The sequence below is a fragment of the Tauraco erythrolophus genome, chromosome 10, assembly GCF_009769465.1.
Source record: "Tauraco erythrolophus isolate bTauEry1 chromosome 10, bTauEry1.pri, whole genome shotgun sequence".
In the NCBI taxonomy this organism is placed as follows: Eukaryota; Metazoa; Chordata; class Aves; order Musophagiformes; family Musophagidae; genus Tauraco; species Tauraco erythrolophus.
The window spans coordinates 5,279,791-5,301,300 of NC_141474.1; the positions used below are offsets into that span (position 1 = coordinate 5,279,791).

The 21,510-nt window shown below is 37.4% G+C and overlaps 1 protein-coding gene across 2 annotated transcripts in view; it reads left to right on the top strand.

The window, feature by feature from the left end:
• Positions 1-21,510, top strand: part of RALGPS2 (Ral GEF with PH domain and SH3 binding motif 2) — a 118,107-nt gene that overhangs the window by 81,665 nt on the left and 14,932 nt on the right. For both annotated transcript variants that reach the window (XM_009991230.2, XM_009991237.2), the window contains 6 exons: positions 2,321-2,458; positions 3,360-3,450; positions 6,148-6,215; positions 6,876-7,011; positions 7,840-7,991; positions 18,479-18,533. In XM_009991230.2, coding sequence (XP_009989532.1) covers positions 2,321-2,458; positions 3,360-3,450; positions 6,148-6,215; positions 6,876-7,011; positions 7,840-7,991; positions 18,479-18,533 — 640 coding nt within the window. The remainder of the gene's footprint in view (positions 1-2,320; positions 2,459-3,359; positions 3,451-6,147; positions 6,216-6,875; positions 7,012-7,839; positions 7,992-18,478; positions 18,534-21,510) is intronic.

Here is a 21,510-nt window from a genome sequence, read left to right on the forward strand (position 1 = left end):
TGATAAAACTCGATTTGTGTTGCTGGGAATAAAAGGGGCAGCCTGGCTGGATACAACAGGAAAAATGAACCATTTATAGTCTAGAAGAATGTTCAACAGAATGTCGCATTCAATTCTTGATGTTCACTTAATAAGAAACAGTTCCAGTTGTTAAATGCACAAAGTCTCCGGTACATGTGGAAAGTGTTAAAACTGTGTATGTGATGGTTTTGGGCAGGTATCAGAATATTTGATAACATCTGACTGGTGTTAGAAGTAGCAAAAGCCACAGAGATTATGCCCTGTGAAGAATGCAGAATACTGTTTTTACTTCTGTCAATAGTCAGCCAGCACTGAAGTGCATTCAATTTGCTTTCATTAATCTTTTTGATTTCTTCACAAAGGACGTGCCAATTACGTTTGAAAGAGAATTACCCTAGTATGCTTTCAAAATTATTTTAGACTTCATAGAAATGCATCAAATAAGTTGAGAGAACAGCTTGCTACAGAAGAGCTCCTGCTTTAGCTAAAAGAAAAAAAAATTTAAAAAATCAGTGCTTAATTGAGCAAGGCATTCAGAAGGATAATCCTACATATACATTGGTTTATAAAATCATGCGTAATATTACAGGTGCCTGTTCGTAGTGGATTTCTTTAATTATAATTAGTAAGTATGGTTTATTTCTGTTGTAGACTAAGCAGGTTTGGGATTTTTAAGGCTTACTTGGAGGTTGCTTAGCAAATTTAGATTCAGGATAGTTTATGCAGTCTAGATAGCCACATTTATATTGCAATGCTATCTGATGTTTCTGATTATCCTTTCTATTTTTTAATGAACTTATGTTAACAGAATAGAAAATTGAGAAATGTAATAGTATATCATGTCATGTGTAATACATTTTTATTCACTTTTTTTATATGTCACCTTTCAACCACAAGTATTTTAATTTGTTTCTGTGTGTGTGCACACACATGTGTGTATGTGTTGATTTTGGACCGGTGCCCAGAGTTTCCCAGCTCACATTTGAGGACTGTACTGGGTAGGTGCTATACAAACACGAACTGCTGTTCTTGTGAGGTTGTATTAATGGTCTTCCACCTGTAAAGCCAAACTTCTTGTTACGATTCTGGTTATACAAGTCTGAGAGTAAAGCAAAGTATAATTTTAGAAATTCCCTGGTTCTTTAAAAGATTATCTAAGTTTGTTTGGTTTTGGTTTTGTTTTTTTAATTTGGATATCTTTTGTGGAAAATGCAAGGGATGAAAAGTAATTCCTTTTAATAGCAGAGTTGGTCAGGATCTATTTAGTTGAGGCAGAAAAGATTAGTCTTTGGGTGAAGTTCAATAACTTGAGTTGAATTCAGAATTAAAATAAGCAGTTTATCTGCAGCATTAGTATGTAAGGACAAGGACATACACAAGGGAGGACATCCCTCTCTGCACGATCAAGGGGCTGAAAGAGTAGTAAGGTTAAAAATGGTGTTGGGGAAGAAAGCAGGTAGAAGACTTGAAGAGACTTATTTATAAGGCTGTTGGATCTTTGGAGTTGCAATTAATATGAACTGCAAGACTTGTACCGCATTTCAATTTGAGTGTACTTTTAGCCTAGTTAACTTTTCCCATGTTGCTGCAAGTTAGGTTTGAATTTCTATTCAGCTTGAAGACTTATGGGTAATATGATTTTTCCTTGTGTTTTTTTAATTGCTGAGTTGGAGGAGTGAAGTAGTAGACTTTCCTAAAATCATTAGTAATTTCGATCATTTATTTTAACAGCGTGTGTTTCATGTGCTTCATATTTGTCGAGGGAATACTTAATTGGTGATATGGCAGAAGATTAGGTTCACAGATAGTTGTGCATGTCCTTGTGATTACTTTTAGGTTTCAAAATAATGACACTGTCAAAGTCAGCTAGTCTATGCCTGGTGTCATGCAGGAGGGATCTGCCTCCCATTGAGATTTGTTGAACAGAGAATGAAAGCTTGCACACAGAAACCCAGCTGTAATCCTACCCTCAGCATCTGCGAACACAGCTGAGATAAGGTTGGCCAAACTAAGGACCGAGTGGTTGAGGAGAGTGCAAAGTCAATCCCAAGCAAAGGTGACACAAAGATGTACTTTCCCATTAAGTCCAAGCACTATTGTTGTTTTACTCTGAGGTCTGCAGGTTTGTCCAAGTGATTTCTCAGGTAAACCTGAACTAATACTCTGAGGCAATGCTGTTGTCAACTTGCATGTGCATTAGTCAATTAAAGCAAAAATTCTTCAAAATATTGTTTGTGAGGTTTTTTTGCTAAATATGATACACTAAATAAAGAAACTTTTCATTCTAATCTTGTTTCAGGTATTTATCTGTCCGACTTGACGTATATTGACTCTGCCTACCCATCAACAGGGAGCATTCTGGAAAGCGAGCAAAGAACAAATTTAATGAACAACATTCTTCGAATTATCTCAGATTTACAGCAGTCGTGTGAATATGGTAAGCTAGTGTGTAAATGTTGCAGTATTAAAGAGAACAACTTTAAAGGCTTTAATGTCTTCCGTAACGCAGTGTAAGGCCCAACCCATTTGAATGCCGTTAACATTCTTCCTCAATCTCTCAGCCCGAAAGTCTGAGTTTATTCTGGTACTGTTGGTTATGACAGAGCATCAGCATGAGGTGACAGAATAAAATTGCCTTTTTCTTACATGACACACATTTTTGCAGTACGTATTTTGTGATGAAAAACATAGAATACGTTGTACTTAACAGCAGTTTTACTAGTACATTATAAACTTGTATCCCTGGTTCATAATTTTATGACTATGAATTCTGAAAATAGTATGATTGCTTTTGGAAGAGTTCTTTTACTGGAGATATGTTCAGCTTCTCTTGTGGACATTTATAGTTCTGTTCATAGGTCAGATAATGTATTTTTTCTTCAAAGATGGTCTCTCTCACAGTCCTCTTCAAGTTCTGGTAAAGTCGTAAGGCTGTATTTGTGAGGGTAGAGTGTAAATTAGCACAGGATTGTGTCTTCACTGAAAGCTCAACATAATGAGAATGCAGGCTCATATGTGAAAGAGTCTCAGATACAACCCTCCAGGTTCGGGACTGCAGTTTGATCAGGGGCGTGCTCTCACTTTTCCCTGGTATATTCTCTGATAAGTAAATCAGCTCTAGGGGGATACAACCCTGGCTTTATGGATGTGGGGAATGTCAGCTCGATGCATGAGAATTGCTATGAAGGACAGAAATATCAACATCTGTAGGGGCTGTAGTTTGTACCTCTGTCTCACATAAAAAGGCAAGAGATCTGATTCTGTTTAAGTAGTTTTTGGAAAATGACTTTGCTTCCTAGTGAATGGTACAGTGATAATGAATCTCATCTGTTCTCCAGATATTCCTCTGTTGCCTCATGTCCAAAAATATCTAAACTCAGTTCAGTACATAGAAGAACTACAAAAGTTTGTAGAAGACGACAATTACAAGTAAGTATGAAGTGCTATAACTGACTGTAACTCATGACAAGATAACTTTGATAACACAAAGCCTGTCATTTTCAAGATTGCACTTTTATCGGTGGATTATGCGTCTCAGATGCACCAGTTGCAAGTAGTGGGGTTACAGCAGAGTCCTGTGCTCAAAACAATTTTTAGTGTGCGGAATGACCTGTCTTTTTCCTTTCTATGCCTGACTGCATCAGCCTCTGGCTTCTGGATCTGTTTGGTGTGTTGCGTTGATCTGCAGACCTCTGAGTGTTCACTCATGAAGGCTCCGTACTTCTGGCTCATGTGTAATGCCATTCAGTCAACAAGATGGATCCCATGGTTGGAGATAGCTTATGTCATTTTTCATCAGAACCAAGTCATCTGTGTGTCCAGCCCCAGGTTCTTACTGAGGGTGACTTAAAGCTTTCACTTTCATATATATTTCACTTTCATTTTATATTTTTCTTTTTGATTAGGTTATACAGTGTGAGTAAAACGTAAGCACTTGATTTTTGAGAGGCCAGATATTGTCCATCTATGTCCCTGTCCATTCCTCCCCCAAGTATACGGCCCCAAACAGAGGTTTCTACTTCCTTAATTAAAGGATTATTACTGTATTAAGTGATTTGGCATCCAGCAAAGTCGGGGGATGGAAATTTCTGGCAAGAGACAGGAACAAGCCCTGAGGATAGGAAAAAACCTAAAGCAAATCTGTTGCGTATGAAGAAAGTTTTTCTTCTCTGACTGATCTGCTTGAGAAGGTTCCCCACCCATTCCCATCCTGCCCACCCTGGAAGTTTGTCACCTGGGTTGTGTTGAATTGGTTACTTGTGTAGCTCCATTCAAATGGTGTGATGGGAGGGGTGTGCACACTGGAGGAACAAATACAGTTTACAATTTAGTAGCCCTGACTTGGATTTACTAAAAGGCAGGAAATGGGACCCTTCAGTTTGTGTCAAAGAACCAGTTAACAAGGGCTCAGATACTTGGCCTCCCTTCACATGCTACATCTTTGATTTGTAAGTTGTTCTCTGCATGTTCATGTGCAAGTGTTGGACTTCAGCTTTTTGCTGACATGTTCTGTAGCCTGATTTTGAAACTGTTGCTTGTCACTGGGAATAAAGCTCTCTGGTCAGCCATTTGAAGGGGGAAAAAAAAACCTCACCAAACTGCAGTGTCTGCTTCATAGTGGCATATTATTTTTGTGAATTCCACGCTCCACCTTCCTCCACATTCACTAGGTAGGACTCACTAATAGTGGGAATTTTATTGCTGAAGGAGCTACAGTCTCTTCATCCTGTACAACCCACGTTTTGGTATCAGGAAAACGAATGGAGACAATTGCACATAATGCAAAAACACTCAGAAAGTCTGTTTTTACGCCTATGGGTTTTGTACATCTCCAAACTGCATTTTTTACAGGGAAAGAGTGTGTTTTGAAGAACTAGCCTTGCTATAAGTGACTATTATACTTTTTATACCCTAAGGTGTCTGCAAAAAGGCAAAAGTTATAAAACAGCCATTATGACTTGAATATGCTTTTTCTTCCTAAAGGATTTTATTTTATTTTAAAAAACTAAGTTTTAAAATTGTAATGGGTCATTGTTAAACTGTCTGGGGATGGGTAGGAGAGGAGCTGCCCAATTTCAAACGTTTTCTCCCAAAAATTAAGTAGATGCTTTTCCAACCCTGCTAATTTCAAAGATTTTAGTTCTGCAAACTGTGTGAACAAGATACGTTTGGTCTTCCTGGAGTTCTCTGCTCCTGGAGTCTGCCCTGTTTGTGGTACTCTTGGAAATATCATTAAAAAGTGCTTGTTGTGTAAAAAGCTTGAATTATGGATGCAATCAGGTTGATAATGTATTTTTCAAAACGCTCAGGAAGGATTTTGACTTTTACACCAGTGAAGACAAAAGGCTTGGCTGAGCAAACTAGTGCACTTTATAGAAAAATTTGAAACGTGAAGTGTAGTGAGTATAAATATTTTAGCCTGGGGGGGGGGGGGGGGGGCAGTTGTACACTCTTGTTCTTCCCAGGTTTTATGTTAGAGTCGTGGTCTTGTCGCTGAGTTTCATGTATGTGTTGGCGGTCCCAGGGCCGTGTAGGTCCTGGCTCAAGTGTGGCTGTGCTTTTCCTGGAGGGTGGTGCCTATGCAGAGCCTCTGCCCCAGCTCCTTCCACAGTGTGACTTTGCCACAGCTCCTTAGTGGCTCACGTTGAGCTTTTGCTCTCAAACGATGAGGATGGCAACTGGTGGCTGCCGGCTGCTTGTGACTGGCTGTGCCAGCTGCCTCAGGCTCCTTAGTGCAGAAGAGTTTGCAGGGCTGTGCTGTAGCCACGGTTTTGCAGTTGAGTCTCGTCTGTCTTCAACTTGGTGTTGCAAACTTGTCCTGGTCTATATGAACCAAAGCAATAGACTCATTTACTACATTATGCCCTAGCAGGTTATTTTTTGAATCCTGGGCCCTGTTTCAGTAGTAGGGGGTTTTCCACCTAAAAAAAAAAAATTAAAAAGCATGTTTGGAAATAGCGTGTGTTAAAGGTAACTATGCATAGTTTGTATTAACTTTATAAGTGTTTCTTGCAATTGTAGAAACAGGCAGCTTTCAATTGTAAATTAAAAAAAAAGTATTCAAAAACTTACTTTCATATGCTTCTACTTCCTGATGAAGTAATTTTTAATGCTTCTTTAATGCAGACTTTCATTAAAGATAGAACCAGGGACCAGCACCCCCCACTCTGCTGCTTCCAGAGAAGATTTAGTAGGTAAATGCTTAATAAATGTTAGAAGACTTGAAGTTGTCAAATGCATTATTTCTGAGTTGCAAACATGGAAAATATTTTCCTGAAGCTAATAAAGAAGTGTGAAGTATAAACACTGTATATTTGTAGTAAAAAGTCTAAAGGTGATCTGTAAAGAAATTCTTTCAAGGAATTGAGTCATTTTTTTGGTTCTTGTATGTATTGTGGCACTAACTTGTTAGTATCATTTGGGGTGAAGAGCTATTAAATATTCATTGTTTATTGCTTCTAGACAGAAGAGCCTTCATCTAAACTTTTCATAGTATAGTATGCTTCCACAAATGTACGTTATTTTTGATTGATTTCAAAAGTGGTTGAAGGCAGGAGTTTCAGAACATAGAATCAGGAGGACCTGTTTAATGCCAGCGTAGCTGATGCAGCAACCTTTAAGACTTAAAAAATACTTGTGACAAGATGGTCTATTTGAAATAAGTGTGTTTATTTTTAATTCTGTGAAAAAAACCTCTAAAGTACAGATTGTGAATTATCAGTGAGTTTTATTACAGGCTATCTCTTACAAATTGAATTTAAGAAGTTTTGTGCAACTCTTCTGCAATTTTTTTTAGAAGTAACTCTGACAGTAATTCTAAAGTTCCTCGAGAGTAATGTCTCTTTTGTTCCCAGGCTCTGAAGTCGGAGCGTCTCCACAAAGTGGACGGAAAAGCGTTGCGGCTGAAGGAGCCTTGCTGCCACCAACACCCCCTTCGCCTAGGAACCTGATACCACACGGACACAGGAAATGTCACAGCCTGGGATACAAGTCAGCATTTCATTTAACCTAAAAATCTGTGATGTATCATTTTTCAATACAAAAGCTTTGTTTTGAGAAAGTAGCATGATTTGTACACAAATACTTCACTTGGAGAGCAATGTATGGCAAGAGAGCAAGCTCAGAACTGTAATGGTAGTATCCCAACCGAAGAGAATTAGTCCAAATAGGAAGACTGTGTGGCTGTTATGATGATAAAAGTAGACAATGAGTTAGCCAGAATAGGCTCTTTCTGAATGACAAAACTGTCACTTACAGCAACTCTGTGCCAGTATAATTATTTGAAATACAAACTGAAATAATTGCTCTTTCGATATTTTTGTGATGAGACCCTCTTTTTAGACTTTCATATAACTTTGTATAGTAATGGCATCAGGTTTTTTTCTATGTAGGTGTGCTTCTAATTAATATCTTAATCACTGTATATCAGTTCCTTCGTCATCTGTTAAAAATGGAAGATTGTAGCTATTCAGTAATTCATCTCTTCATTTGTACTGTGTAAGTTTACCTTTTATTTGCTAGAATGAAATTCTGAACTTCAATTATGGAAGTGTTACAGTAAGACAAAAATACCTTAGGATATTGAAAGTAATTTTTAAAGTACTTCTGACTTTATCTTTGTTCCAAGAGTGCTGTTCAGTTTCAAGACTAGCAATTCCTCTAGATAATATAGTTTGTGCACAGTTGCTTATGATTTGAGCCATGGCTTAGTTTGATATTTGTAACATACTGCATGCAATCCTTCAGAGTGTTAAAGCAACAGCTTTTAAAACATATCAAAGATGATAATGTAACGTTTTTATGTTTGTTCTTTTCTAGTTTTATACACAAAATGAATACAGCTGAATTTAAAAGCGCAACATTCCCCAACGCAGGACCAAGGCACCTACTGGATGACAGCGTCATGGAGCCTCATGTCCCATCCCGAGGGCAGGCAGAAAGCTCCACCCTGTCTAGTGGAATTTCAATAGGTAGGAACTGTAAACATACCCATGCAGTATATGGTCTTTTAATAGGGATTTTGGCATGATTAGTTGGCAATTGTACAAGCAGAGGTACTATGCTAAAATAGAAATTCTATTTTAGAACAAACTTGAGAAATGTAGATGGAGGAGGGCAGTATAACTTATACAGCATGATCTACATGCTGACAAATTATAAAAAAGCAGTTTTTTTTTTATATCTCCTTCAATGATACAACTGCTGTTACTTTTCTTCCTTAATGGGGTGAAGGGAAGCTCAGGGCACCATTTCCTATTCTCTTCCTACCCTCCCACCCCCCAAATCTATCTGAATTAAAAATATCTTGTGCTATGATTTCTATTTAAAGTGCCATATGGAATTGGCAGCAAGAACTGTAAATTGGTGACAATATTTAAGAGCATAATTTCTAAATACTTTTTACTTTTGTCACTAGATAGCAATTTAGCTTTCAGATACTTCAAAATGTCAGAATCTACTTTGTTTTCGTAAGTTAGTTATCTTCAAATATTTAGGATGTTCTTCTTTTGAGAATTTCTGCTTCCTGAGTTTCATATGTGAGAGTAGTTGCTCTTTTTTCCTGCTACGCACAGATCCCTGAAGTGGAGGAAGGGCAGGGCTAGTGCCTCTCAGATCCACCTAACTGCAGCCAGGGTTGAGAAATGGAACCTCTATCACAGTCTTCTTTCTCAAAGTTATTAGCCTGAATGAATTCAGTGGTGTTAAGTGTTTTTTTTTGCATTTATGGTAATACAAAATTTTTGTAGTGCTATGCATTTCTTTGGATAACTTAATTTTAAGAGTTTTGCTTTTTAGCCTACATGGAGAGAAGCAATGTCACAGTTTCAAATTAAACTGTTTTCAGGAGCTGTGAATGTATTTTCTTGAGGAGGACATATTCTGTGCAAACATTCAATATATTTTTCATGTCAAAAAAGTCAGATGCCTAGAGACAATAATTTTAAAAAATTATGTTAATAAGTAAATATGTGAAACTAGCTTAGACTGAAGTAGTTTGAACCTGTTCACATCAGGCAGCTTCCACTATTAAATATGCATTGCCTGTCTCTGTTTTCTACAGGTTCTCTCCTCTGACCATTTCAGTTTGATCCAGCAGGAATGGTACTTCCCATCAGCATACAGACAGCTTGCATTCTCAGGGATAGCACAGTACAGATTAAAGCTCCTCATGCATGTACTACTCTCCAAGTGCAGTCCTCTCAGTATTATGCTGGATTTAGGGGGCAAAAAACCAGACTTTTGTCACCTGTGTTGAGATGTAGCATTGCCCTTTCCTCAGTACAGTTTTTTACTGATTTTTTTCCATCTAAATATCAAAAGCTTCTCTGCAATTGATATTTTTTGGAGGGTAAATTATTTACCCTCATTAGAGCCTGGCAGGGAAGGTTCGCCAGAGCTGATAGGCATTTTTTTCATGAGGTACAATTAAGAATGAGTCACCATCTAGACATTTTGGAGAATACAGAGTTTTCCTGCTTTGTCTCATCTCTGAATTTTTCAACTCTGTTCTCTTCCTTAGCTCAGGCACGATCTTACTGACTTGATGTAGTCACCCTTACAAGTTGGAACAAAATTGCCACTTTAGAAGACTTTTATAAATCTCTTGCAAAAGAGCAACTTTATGCATTTTGTGTAAGATCAGCATTTGTGGTTAGAACTCCTCCTCTCCCATTCTCTTCCACCTCCAGCCTCCCCATCCTCAAATGCTTTAGTTTTATCACTCTTTTGGCAGTCTGTCGTCATTCTTATTTTTGCTGCTGCTTAATTATGAAAACTTCAGTGACATGAAAGGTTAGTAGACATGCTAGAAGTACATGTAGAGGAAGAGAGTAAGTTCTGAAGGCTTCCAGTATGTATTACTGTAGAATTCTTGGAAATGTAAGTTGTCTGGCATTCTGCACTGCTGCTTCAGCAGGATTTAAGGAAGTTGATTGAAGCTGCTAAGTTCCTCCATCATGTTTGAAGTAGTCTGTTTACTTAGTACTTGGAAATAGTACAGTCAGTGCAGCAGAGAGGGGGTTTACAGTATTCTGCAACACAGCTTCAAAAGATGGTCAAGAAAACTTCTGAATGTGTGTACTGAGAAGAGTGTTATTCCTCACCTTGCCCATAAATGTGGAGTTAAACCTGTTGCTCTAGAAACAGGACTACCTTTTCTTAGTTATAAGCCTATATTGGACTTAACTTTTTGGATAAATGATTCCTCTTCAAAACACGGACAGTGTTTCTGACACGCCAGCAGCTTGAATGTGACCTTAAAGCCAACTGTAATACCACTTTAGATCACTGTTGTGTTTTCAGGGCTCAGAGTGTTCTGACCTTTCCAATCCTTTCATAGTGGAGGATCTAATATAATCTGCCTCCGCATCAGATACAAAAAAAGTAGCAATGTGACAACAGTGTCTATAGGATGTTTGTGAGCAGCACTGTACTGTTATGATGCGTGATATAAATTGCTAGAGGATGTGAATTTGTGCTTTTTTTATCAGGCCCCGTGTCTGAGTTGCCTTGGCTGTTAACAGATTACTGTACTCCATTTACAATTCAAAAAGCAATTTATAGACATGTTACAAAGATTCATCAGAGTACTGTTTCTTTTTCCAATGGTGAACACACCAGCTTCTTCAGATGCACAAGGGCTCTTCCACTTGGATTTCTTCAGTTATCTCTGTGATAGAAGCTTTCAATCTGTGATAGAGACCAGTTAGAACATCACTAGGCTTGAGATTCATGACTCTCTGCAATTCTATTCTGCAAATAAGCATTCTAAAACTGAGCAGTTAATCCAGCAGTGCGCGTGTCTCTGAACTAAAAGTTTACATTCAAGTGATGATGGGCAATTTGGATTCTGTTGTACTGGAAAAGACTTATGATCCGGTCTGGGAGTGAGGTGTAGCACACCAAAACTTTTACATCAATGTAATTAACCTTTCAAATATGAAGGATGCACAAAGTGGGTATTTTTCTTTGCAATGAATGGTTCCTAAAGCAGCAGCAGTGCAGAAAGTGACCCATGTGTGGGATTTTTCTGAAAATAGCCCTGTCTGTAACATGACAGCCATGGTCAGAGATCTTTATCAGATTCTTTTCTTAATTTCAGGGTCTGGAGGCTGGTTGTGTACCTTGAGCTTGTTCTGCAAAAACCTAGAACTCAAAAATTAAAGATATAACCTCCATTATGTTAATTTATTTTGTTTGGGTCAGAACAGTTCTTGTTCCTGGAACTATGAGACTGTTCAGCAGTCAGTCATATATTACGCTAGGATAAGGGAGGTGTACATCTGGTTCTGTTGCTGTTTCATTAGAAGGAAGAAGCACTTGACCAGTTGTATATACCATATCAGATAAATGTTCTCTTGAATTCAGGAACATAACAAGAGGAAATAGTCTCTTCAAACTCTTAGATGTTCATAGTTTAGCTGCATTTGAGCTAATCATTTGAAGCTCTTTATGATCACGCAGAGAATCAAGATCCTCAAGAATGAGTCATCTCATTCTTAGCTGGGTGGCTAAAAAGTGGTTATATGACTTGCATCCTTAAAACTCCACTTTATTTCTATTGACTGCTAAGAGACTTTTGAGAGATAACACATGAAAATGTGGACAGACGAATGCTGCTGAAAATAGGTCTGTTTTGTGCAGACAATCGGAATATCTGCTTTTAGAAAATTAGGACAGATACTTTGCAGTGAAAGTTCATGAAGAACCCCCACTACTTGCTATCAGTAAGTGTTAAAGCTACTGTAGTTTTGTTCTGCAATCTGTCTGTTTTGATGAGGTCACTGTAACTCACTTTTTCAAAAGAGTGAGTTTGCCCCTCTGAGGTCTAAGCATTGCTCTTGGCTGGGTTGAAGGAACCACCTGCACACTTTTTCCAGCTGTTCTCCTTCATGTATTTGCCCGCTGTCACTTCCTCACCTAAAAGTAGGATAAATTAAGGTGCTTTTACTTAGATCATGGTTCAACTCAGAAATAGCTTGAAACTTCCTTTCGTTCATACGATTATTTTTTTTATGAATACATGGTTTTCTAATACTCCCTGATTTTCTCATACTTTTTCAATATTCTTTTTTTGCCTAAGCATACTCCTAAGTATCTCTGCAGCCGTGCTCACTCACCTTCATTCATATTCTCAGAAGTTTTGGATTTCCACTGTTTCTTACAATTTGCCTCAGTTGCACTACAGAATTTATTTTCTGAGGTTGGGTTTGTTTACAATGGCTAATTGTCCAAATAATTCTGTAGAGGTAAAGAGACAGTGTAAAACAGACCCCTCGTTTCATATATTGCTCCTGTATGCCTTTTCTCAGCTTATTCCACCTAACATACCAAGTGCAAAGGAGGCGGCTTTTTACAGGTGCAGTCTCACGTGTATGCCGCTTAATAGTAGATGTTGAGGTATGAACACAGAAATACTCAGCGGAAATTGAAATCATTTTAGGTGTTTAAAAATACAAAGAAAACATATTTATGGATTATGTTTGTAGCAGTGTTGGATGCAAATTCTGTTCCAACTTTGGAGTGTTTTCTTTCTCAAATTAATTCTTCTTTTGCGTTTATTTTTCCTAATCTACAATGATGTAGATGAAAGCTCTGGAAAAACTGAGACTTTTGAACATTTGCCTTCATTTTTGTGTTCCAGTCACTTGAGAATAACTTGAGACTTTATTCTAATGCGATCAGAGAAATTAACGCTGCAAAGAAAGGTATTTTAAGTCATTGTGAATCGATGTAAGAAAGCCCCTTTGTAAGAACAGTACGTTTTCAAAGCAAAACTGGCATAAAAAGCATACAAAAATATCAACATTTTAATGAATTCCTCTAAATCACCATCTTGAAGTACTTGAATTCTACAAGGGATTATATTTCTCTTTAAATAAATTAAGTATGGGTGTAGGTATACAGTGTATGCATTTACTTTCAGGGTTTTGGCAGTAGGGAAGAACTCTACATTGCCAATGTTTGTTTGATTTCTTACCCTGTAGTCTACTGTTCAGGTGTTTAGGACTCCAAGTCATCAGCAGTCTGCATCAGAAGATCAAAGTTTGGTTTGGGTTTCAGGCCCAAGAAATATGTAATTTTTTAAAAAAAACAAATTCCATTTAAATGAGCATACAGATGTGTCTTGCCCTACATGTGGATACCCCATTTTGCTATTATGAACTTATACTTTAGTGATAGGATAATAGTTTAGGTTAAAAGTACATATGTAGGGTGTGAGAAGCGAGAGGGATTTACAGGAGTTTTAGTACACTATTTCTTCCCCAGTCCTTATTATTATTAATATTGTTTGGTCCAGGACATGTGCTCTGGGGCTTTTTGTGGTTAACGCAGCCATACAAAACCCCTGTTTCTGCCCCATTTTTATCCATTTGGTTATTTGCCTTTGTTAGCTGTCCATGATGAAACTCATTATCAATGATGGTATTTGGTGTTTGTTGATTCTCTGGCAGCATCTCTCGAGTCGTTTGCCAGTCTTTACCATTCTTGGTTAACTCGCAAGCCAAAGCTGAGCTATTTAAACTCTCTTGTACAATAGTTAAATGGTCATGAACTCGTTCAAATACACACCAGGATTTTCACTGTGGTCATAGACTCAACAAAGCAGAATGTAACTTTTAGGCTGTAAAGTCCATCTCCCATGATGTAAGCTGAGCTGTACTGTGCTGCAGCAATTCATGTTCAATTTTTTTCTGTTTTCATGTTAGAATTTCAAGCTCTGTCAGGTCAATCAGCTGTAGTGACTAGAGCTCTGGAAACGCTGCGTAACTGAAGCCAAGAGAGTGTCAGTTGCAGATTTGAGAAGGGGAAAGAATTTTTAGTCTGAATACTTTTTAAACTCTTCGGGATTGGTTTGTTTATATTAACACCTGTTTAACTTTGGGGACTAACTTCTGGATAAAAGAAACCTTTGTTAAATGTTCAGTATCCTCAGGCTTTCAGCAATGAGTGGATGCTGTGACCAGGGGGAAGGGGTATGCAATGGCACAGGCATTCCCTATCACTTAACTAGGAACCTGCTGTTAGTGTGGCTGTAGCATAGACATATGTATATCCACATCTACAAACATGAACAGAAAATTCGTGTCTGTGTTCAGCTGCAGTGCTAGAGCTCTGTGTAAACAATCCTGAAACTTCTCAGATAATCATCAGCACAGTTAGTGGAAAAAAAACATTTTGCCAGTTGCTGTTATTCTTAAGATAAGAGAGAACCTTCCTGTTATGTAGTAAAGATAAACACAACTCTGACTTAATTCTTGTACAGGATTAAAAATAAATTTTTTATTTTGTTAGCAATAGAGAAAACTAGGAAGACAGCGGTTTGTGTCAAGGGGCTTCTTACATAAAACTAAAACTTCTGTAGAACATTTCTTAATAGAAAGGATTTATACTACTTGGGATTTGTTATTAAGTTTAGCCTGAAGACCTGCTTGAGGTTGTTGGAAGAACTCAAATATTGAGTACATACTTGAGAAGAATTTAAGAAGGTGGTATATTTTTGAAGTACTGAATGAATGAAATGTTTCCAGTTGAGGTGATAGTCAAATAGCACACTTAATGTTTAAACAGAATTTGGCTAGGCATCTAACTTTTAGTAAGTTAAAATCAGTTCCTTTCACCTCTGTTTTGTTTTGGAGGGAGGGATATAACATGTATTCTTTTGCTTTTCGGGAAAGGGAGGGGTTTTAGTGTCAAAACTCTTGTTGTGCAAAAAGTGTTCTAGAGTGTTTTAGAATCTGAAAAATTCCTGTTAGAGGATGGTATAGATGTTAGAGAGCTAGTCAAATTCTAAAATTCAACCTTTTCCAGGTTTTTGTTACAATTTTTTTAAAACCTGTATAAGCATTGATAGAAATGTTAAATCAATAGCTGTGAAGTTTGGCCTGCTTTTTTGTAAATTAACACTGCTTGTAAAAGTGTAATTGGCAATTTCTGTATAGATTAAACTTTTTAAATTAAAGTTTGTGTATAAATCCCCTGAAACTGTTTAACTTTTGTAATACAATACAATGTAATACAAAAATAATTTTCTAGTGATACTGTAACAAGGATTATCACTTTCTAAAAGATGGCATTTCAGCTCTTTTGCTCTAGATTGTTTTTCATTTTTAAAAACAACACTAGCTTTTAAAACTTTCTGTAGAGTACTTAGTACAGTGTTTGAAATACGACTTTCTCAGCAAAGCTAATATAGTTGCCATCAAAATGTCATTTCAAATAAAATTTTAATGCATCAACCTATTTTAAATATTAAAAAAATACTTCATAATACAGTATTGTTAGTGGGTTCTAATTATGTGGGTTTCTGCAATATGGGCCTCAATCAAGTGGAGCTCTAGTCATACTGGAGTGGCATTTCTTGTTAATATAGAGCTAAAACTATACAGTAATAAGGAAATAAATAAGGCTTTAATTGTCCCTAATAACGTCAGTTTTGGCTGGATGACTAGGGCAAACAGGAATTACTGCACCATTTTGCAGAACATACTGCTCCAGATAGCAACAAGGAAAATTTCCATTAAGTGCAAGGAATGTTTTTTTTCACGTGCAGGTTGTGAAACACAGTAACGGGTTACTGGGAGAGATTGTAGACACTGCATCCTTGAAGAACATGACTAGATGAGGCCCTCAGCAATCTGATTGCCAAGTTAGGTTTGTTTTGGGTAGCATATTGGACCAGATGGCCTCCCAAGCTTCCTTGCCGCCAGAATTATTACAAAATTTGTAAGTAGGCTAGCTGGACGAATAAGTGATTCTCTATTTGAACAGGTCTGGATCAGGCCTTCTTAGAAACATCCCAGGACCTGCCCTTCTGAACTGTTACATTTGCTTAGTATAATGCAGTCTGTGCCTTACTTTGGTGTGAGTGCACCCAATAGTCATATCAGTTCCTCACTTCCTATTCGTGCCATTCTCTTATTTGTGCTCCTTGGTGTTTAGATGGCTCAAGAAATTCACTCTTGTCTTTGCAGCGGTCCAGGATGCCGGATTCCCTTTCTTGAGAAATCATCATGATGAGAAAACATCATACTTAAAACCTACCTTCTTAGTTGTCATTCCACCTGCTAAAAGGATTACAGAACTTTAAGATCATACTATAAGATATTCTGCTATAAGCAGTCTTCCTCAAAGACAGTCAGCTGGGAGGTCTTACCCAAAATACCTGCTTAAAGTTGTTGCTGAATTCTGTTGCATCTGATTCTGTCTCTGCATCCCCAAACCACATTACTTGTTTGTTTGAAGAGACTTTGCATATTGCCTTACAGAGAGCACAGCTGTGCTTTTGTTTGGATGAAATAAATCATTGAGCTTTTCACTGTGATGTGGCTGTAGAATTTGCTGAAAATATTAAGTGACAGTTGTTTCTTCGGAAACTATAAGCTTTGTTTTGGGATTTTACAGAAATTTCTACCATGACAGCAGGCTCCATCTGGATAGGTTAGTCTGGTTACTCCAGTTTTGCCTGGGATACTTCATGATCTGTCTGGCAGTATTCCTGTATAAAAGTGTGTAGAACAACGTGGAGTTCAGTCTACATATTCTCTTACTTTTCCATGGTGCAGGTCAGATGTAAACTGTGCTGAATAGAACTTCTGATGACTTTTGTAGTCACTTCTTACCTGCCTGGTGGCACCAGAGTGGCTGTTCACTGATAGATTCAATTTCTGCAGACAGTCACTTGAAGTGAGAGCACTTCCTCAGCTGTAGTAACTGTGGCTCTTTAATATATTGTCCTCGCAGCTACAGAGGAAGTATAAGTAACTGTACTTTTCTTTTGTGGGCAAGCTACCTGCTGCTGAACCCTTTAAGCAGTTGAATCCTTAAGGATCAATGATCTTAGAATGTAACTACTAAAACGTTAAAGACATTGCTGGAAAACAATTAGTGTTGAGTATTGTACTCCCCTTCTTGCAGACCTTTTTGCCTAGCTTAGGAGCTAGTAAGAACATTGCTTTTATATGTCTCTGAGCTTCTTCCACTCTACAAGTCTCTTTTACAATAATGTTAGTGTGAACCAGGTTAGGACATTCCTTTATCTCAGCTTATCTTGAAGTTTTCCTAAAATTATCTAGTATCCCTTAGAGATCATGTTAATGTGAGGATGTTGAGCTAATGTTTGGAAAAGAGGCACCTAAGTTGAATTGGCTGGCAGATCAAGGCATGTGTTTTCTCTTGGGTTTTGCACTGAAAAAACTTCAATCCATGCTGAGCTTTTCATGGCTCTTGGCTGGAATTACCCTTGCTATGTGTGTGAATTTTTACTGCCTCCATCTTAATTTGGTGTTTACTCAGTGGATATCCAGACTTACCTTTGTACAGATGATCTTTATTCTTCAGGGCACCACTGCTCCCTGCTGATTTTCTGTGTAAAATTACGGGGAACTTGATCCCATTTTCAGCCTTTGTTTCTCTGTGGGAACCCTTAAGTGAGGTGCATCAATTCAGATATTGTTTTTTTCCCCAGTTTGTCTGAAAATCATTGTAAATCAATTCTTCTTTTTATATATGGGTATTCAGGAAGCAGAGCAAACAAGCTGTCAAGTTAGTGTGTCAAAAGGTTGGCTTTTAGCAGTGACTGACATTGAATTAGGCTGAAACCAAGGAGTTGGGATTGTCTGAAGCCAAAAACATGTTGACTTGAAGTGGAGGACAAAGATGGTAGCTGGTATGGGAAGCTGGTCTGGTTTGAAAGGTGAAGAGCTAGCAAGACAACAGCTGGAACATTGTAGTACAGTTAGTAACTGAAGTTACTGAGTTCTCTTAACAGTATTTGTATACTCGTGTATTTACTGATTAAGAACATAAATAATGCTACCTTGTGTCTGTATTTAATTACTAATTGTCAGGCTGATAGGATTTACTATAATTGTAAAATTAGTATGTTATTTGTGGACTTGCCATGAGTTGATGCATCAGATATTTGGATTTTATATTTTTCCTCCACTTTCATTGTTTAAAAAAAATACTTGCAGTAATATTGGATTACTGTTGTGATCCCATGTAATAAGTGTGAGATAGCTTTAAAAAGTTGTTTAAGGTTTCTCAAATCAGCAAAGCCTTCTAATGAGTTGGAGGTTCAACAATGAGTTTGTACTACTGTGAAGTTGCACCTCTGTCGTGACCATGTATGATTTCAAAAGGAATTATTTAAACAAGTGACCTTTCTTTTTAAATGCTTGTTGTGTTAATCAGACAAATCCATATTTAAGATGTTCTTTAAATTTTGGAAGTGCCTTTCGCATTTAGTAGTGCTCCTCTAAACCTGGTCCCTTCAAATCTCTTCCTCAGTTTGTGAAATTCCTGAAGCAAATCATCAAGTATTTTCATTGTAGTATTTTAGTGAAGTATTTTTTACAAGTTTAATCTTAACTGTTCTTAGGAGGAACAGACATAATTGAAGTAGTTTGGTTGTAGATGATGAAATAAACTATCATTCATTCTTCTCTTTTTCAAGGTAGCAGTGATGGTTCTGAACTCAGTGAAGAAACTTCCTGGCCAGCGTTTGAAAGGTAAGAAACTGCCACTCAAAAACTGCATTTCTTTATTCAGACATTGCTACTTAACACCCTCTCACTCAGTCCTGAAAATGATGCTTTATTTTTGTGGCCTGTATGTAAGAATGTTCATAAACTCTAGTAAGTTCACTGGATCTGTTAAATCAGCAGAGAAGTAGCTTCTGCTTACTAGTAGTTAGTAGGACTTTTGTCTAATTAGATGCTTGGTTGTTGCACACATTCTTCCAAATAGCTCAACCCAGAGTACCATTAAATCCCAAACAATTATTCTGTTTCATATAATTGCATATCTTGTGTATGCCATTCATGTGACCTATGTTTCCATTTTCACTTTCCTCAAGACATTTAATCCATTCTTGATCCCTTTGTTCTTGTTGTTGGCACTGTTACCTTTTTGTCTCTCCCATCTGCTCTTCGCTTTGTTGTTACTTGCTCATGTTACATGGGAAAGCACAGTAATGCCCCTTGCTAATGTCTGATTTTTGTGGTTTAGAATTAGTATCTTGCTCCTTATCAAAATACCTGCAAATGTTCAGGTGACATTGACCACTTCAATCCGATCCTTTCCTATGTTGTATTTGAGAACGTGGAAAAAGACTAACAGCTGTAGTTTAATATAGTAAAAAGTGGAAATTTCATCTTTCACAGTTCAGTAAGGTGCACCACACTGCGTAATTTGTTTCTGTAACTCAATTTCAGGTAATTCAGCTTCAGAATTACCATGGATGACTTTCTACCATGCTGGGAAGATACGTTTGGTAGAAATTTTTGTCAAAGAACTTCATAGTTGGGAGCTGTTACCACAAACCTTATATTCTGCTTCCGTTCATTGAATCAGTTGAATTTCTATGTTACTTTTTGGAAGAAATCTTTGAAAATATCTCAGTGCCAAGGTGAACTCTTTGATATCTCATGCTATAAATATCATTACATAGATGAAGAAATGCTCTTATGATTCCATTAGATAAGAAAGAAGAACATTGTATATGAGCACAGAAAGAAAATTGGGTCAGAAAGAAAATCTGTAACTTTTATGTGCTCTTGATGCAACCTGCAACATTTGAAAGGTTTTCTTGCTTTTCCTTCCTTGTTGCATTAAGGAGTTACTCAAGTTCAGGTTATTTCTCAAAGTTAAAAAGTTACATGGGAAAACCTGAGACAAAGTGGTGAACTGAGTGCTTTTACCTTAAGTAGCATAAGAAACTTAAAAATTCTAGTAAGGTTCAGACTTAAGCTCATGTTTTCAGAGAATGGTAACACTTTCCAGAATTCTGGGGGCTTTTGAGTCAAAGCAGAGTTTTTCATCCCTGTTGTAATGAGAACTGGCTGGCTCAGACTCCCTCCAGTTAAAAGTTTTTTTCCATGTCAAACAATTATGTCACAAGATTCCTCCTCCTCCAAATTCAACTTGCCTTCAGTACTTTCCTCTCTCCTGAGAGCACTCTTTGGGAACTCTGTTAAAGTTGCATGCTTCTTGAGGGCAAGTTCTTTTGCCTGCTTCCAGGGAGAGGGACTGGACTCCTTACAGATGTTCAAAACATCATGTGTGAAATTCCTAGAGATACACAGCAACCTTGTGTCAGTTCCTTGGTTTGTAAGATGATGAAGCGTATTTTGGAATTTAATAGGTAATACACTGAAATGCAGATGTTAAATTTTAAGATAAATGGAGAGGGTGTCTGTCTAGTTTTGGTCTGTTCAGTGGGTTTCCATTCCTACAAAAGTGTTTTTTAATTTGAAGGAGAAGCATTAGTTGTCTGGAATTAACAACTACTGGCAAAACGGGGATGCTTCCAGTGTTGATAGTGACTCCTTCCTATGCAGCGTGAGTGGGAATTCAATATTCCCTAGTGATTTAGGAACAGGATCTTTGGGTAGGAGGGCTTAAATCTGCATAATATGCCTAACAAAGTAATTAGATGCTCCACACACAGATTCCCCAGGTAACAGAAGGAAATGTATCAAACAGTCTTGCTTTTCCTTGCCCTCCTGTTTGTAACTGGGAAATGTGGAAGGAATGACTAGAGTCACTGATTGGTTTAAGTGTAACAAACTTAGTTTGAAACTGGAGTAGGACCTTTCAGCATTGGGGTGTCCCTTTAGGCTAATCAGAATTACTTGAAGGACTCCGATAATTCCAAGTCCTGACAGTTGTATCAGTTAAGGGCAGTATATACTACGTGACACTTCAGTCTCATTGGTTGTCATCCTGAGTGTGTCTGAATAGATATCCCCAAAATAGCTTGAAAGCGAGAGTGATAGCCTCCTTTTTATGCAAAAAAGCAAACTTAAAGGTAAGAAGAAAACTTATTTTGTTTGCATGCAAATATATGTACACACAAATATACAGCTTATATTACGATTTTTCTTTCCTTCATCTTAATTATTGTTGTATTTGTCTGTATCTTGAATGTATTTTGAAACAAAAACATTTAATAAATTCAAACATACCAGTTATGTTGAAAAACAAATGATGGTATATTTTGAGATAGATTAGTAGGTGGTAATTCATTAGTATCTTTTTGATAATTCTTCCTGCAGCAAAGGCAATAGTTTGAGCTGGTTTAAAACCAAACGAACAAAAACCCCAAAACAAACAAAGAAAAATCGTTCTCGTTTAGTGCTGCTGACATTTACTGTGTTCCTTTAAGGCTTTTGTTTGCCTGCTGTGTGCTACTCTGAGTTCAGACTGAAACATGACATTGCTACTTGTTTAGGTTTCCCATTCTAGGTAGCACAGCCCTGTCCATCTAATGCAAAGCCCCGTTCACAGGTGACAGATTTAGATGCGTACTACGTAGGAGATTTTACCTGTAAAATTCTCGTAATCTTGTACTTAACTGCCTGCTTCTGCAGAATTAGAACTGATTTTCAGCATAATACAAGCAATTAGAAAAATGAATAAGAAGTAGGAGGTGAGGACAGAGTGCGTATGATTCTATTGACCTAAATGGAATTCAGCCAACTAAGG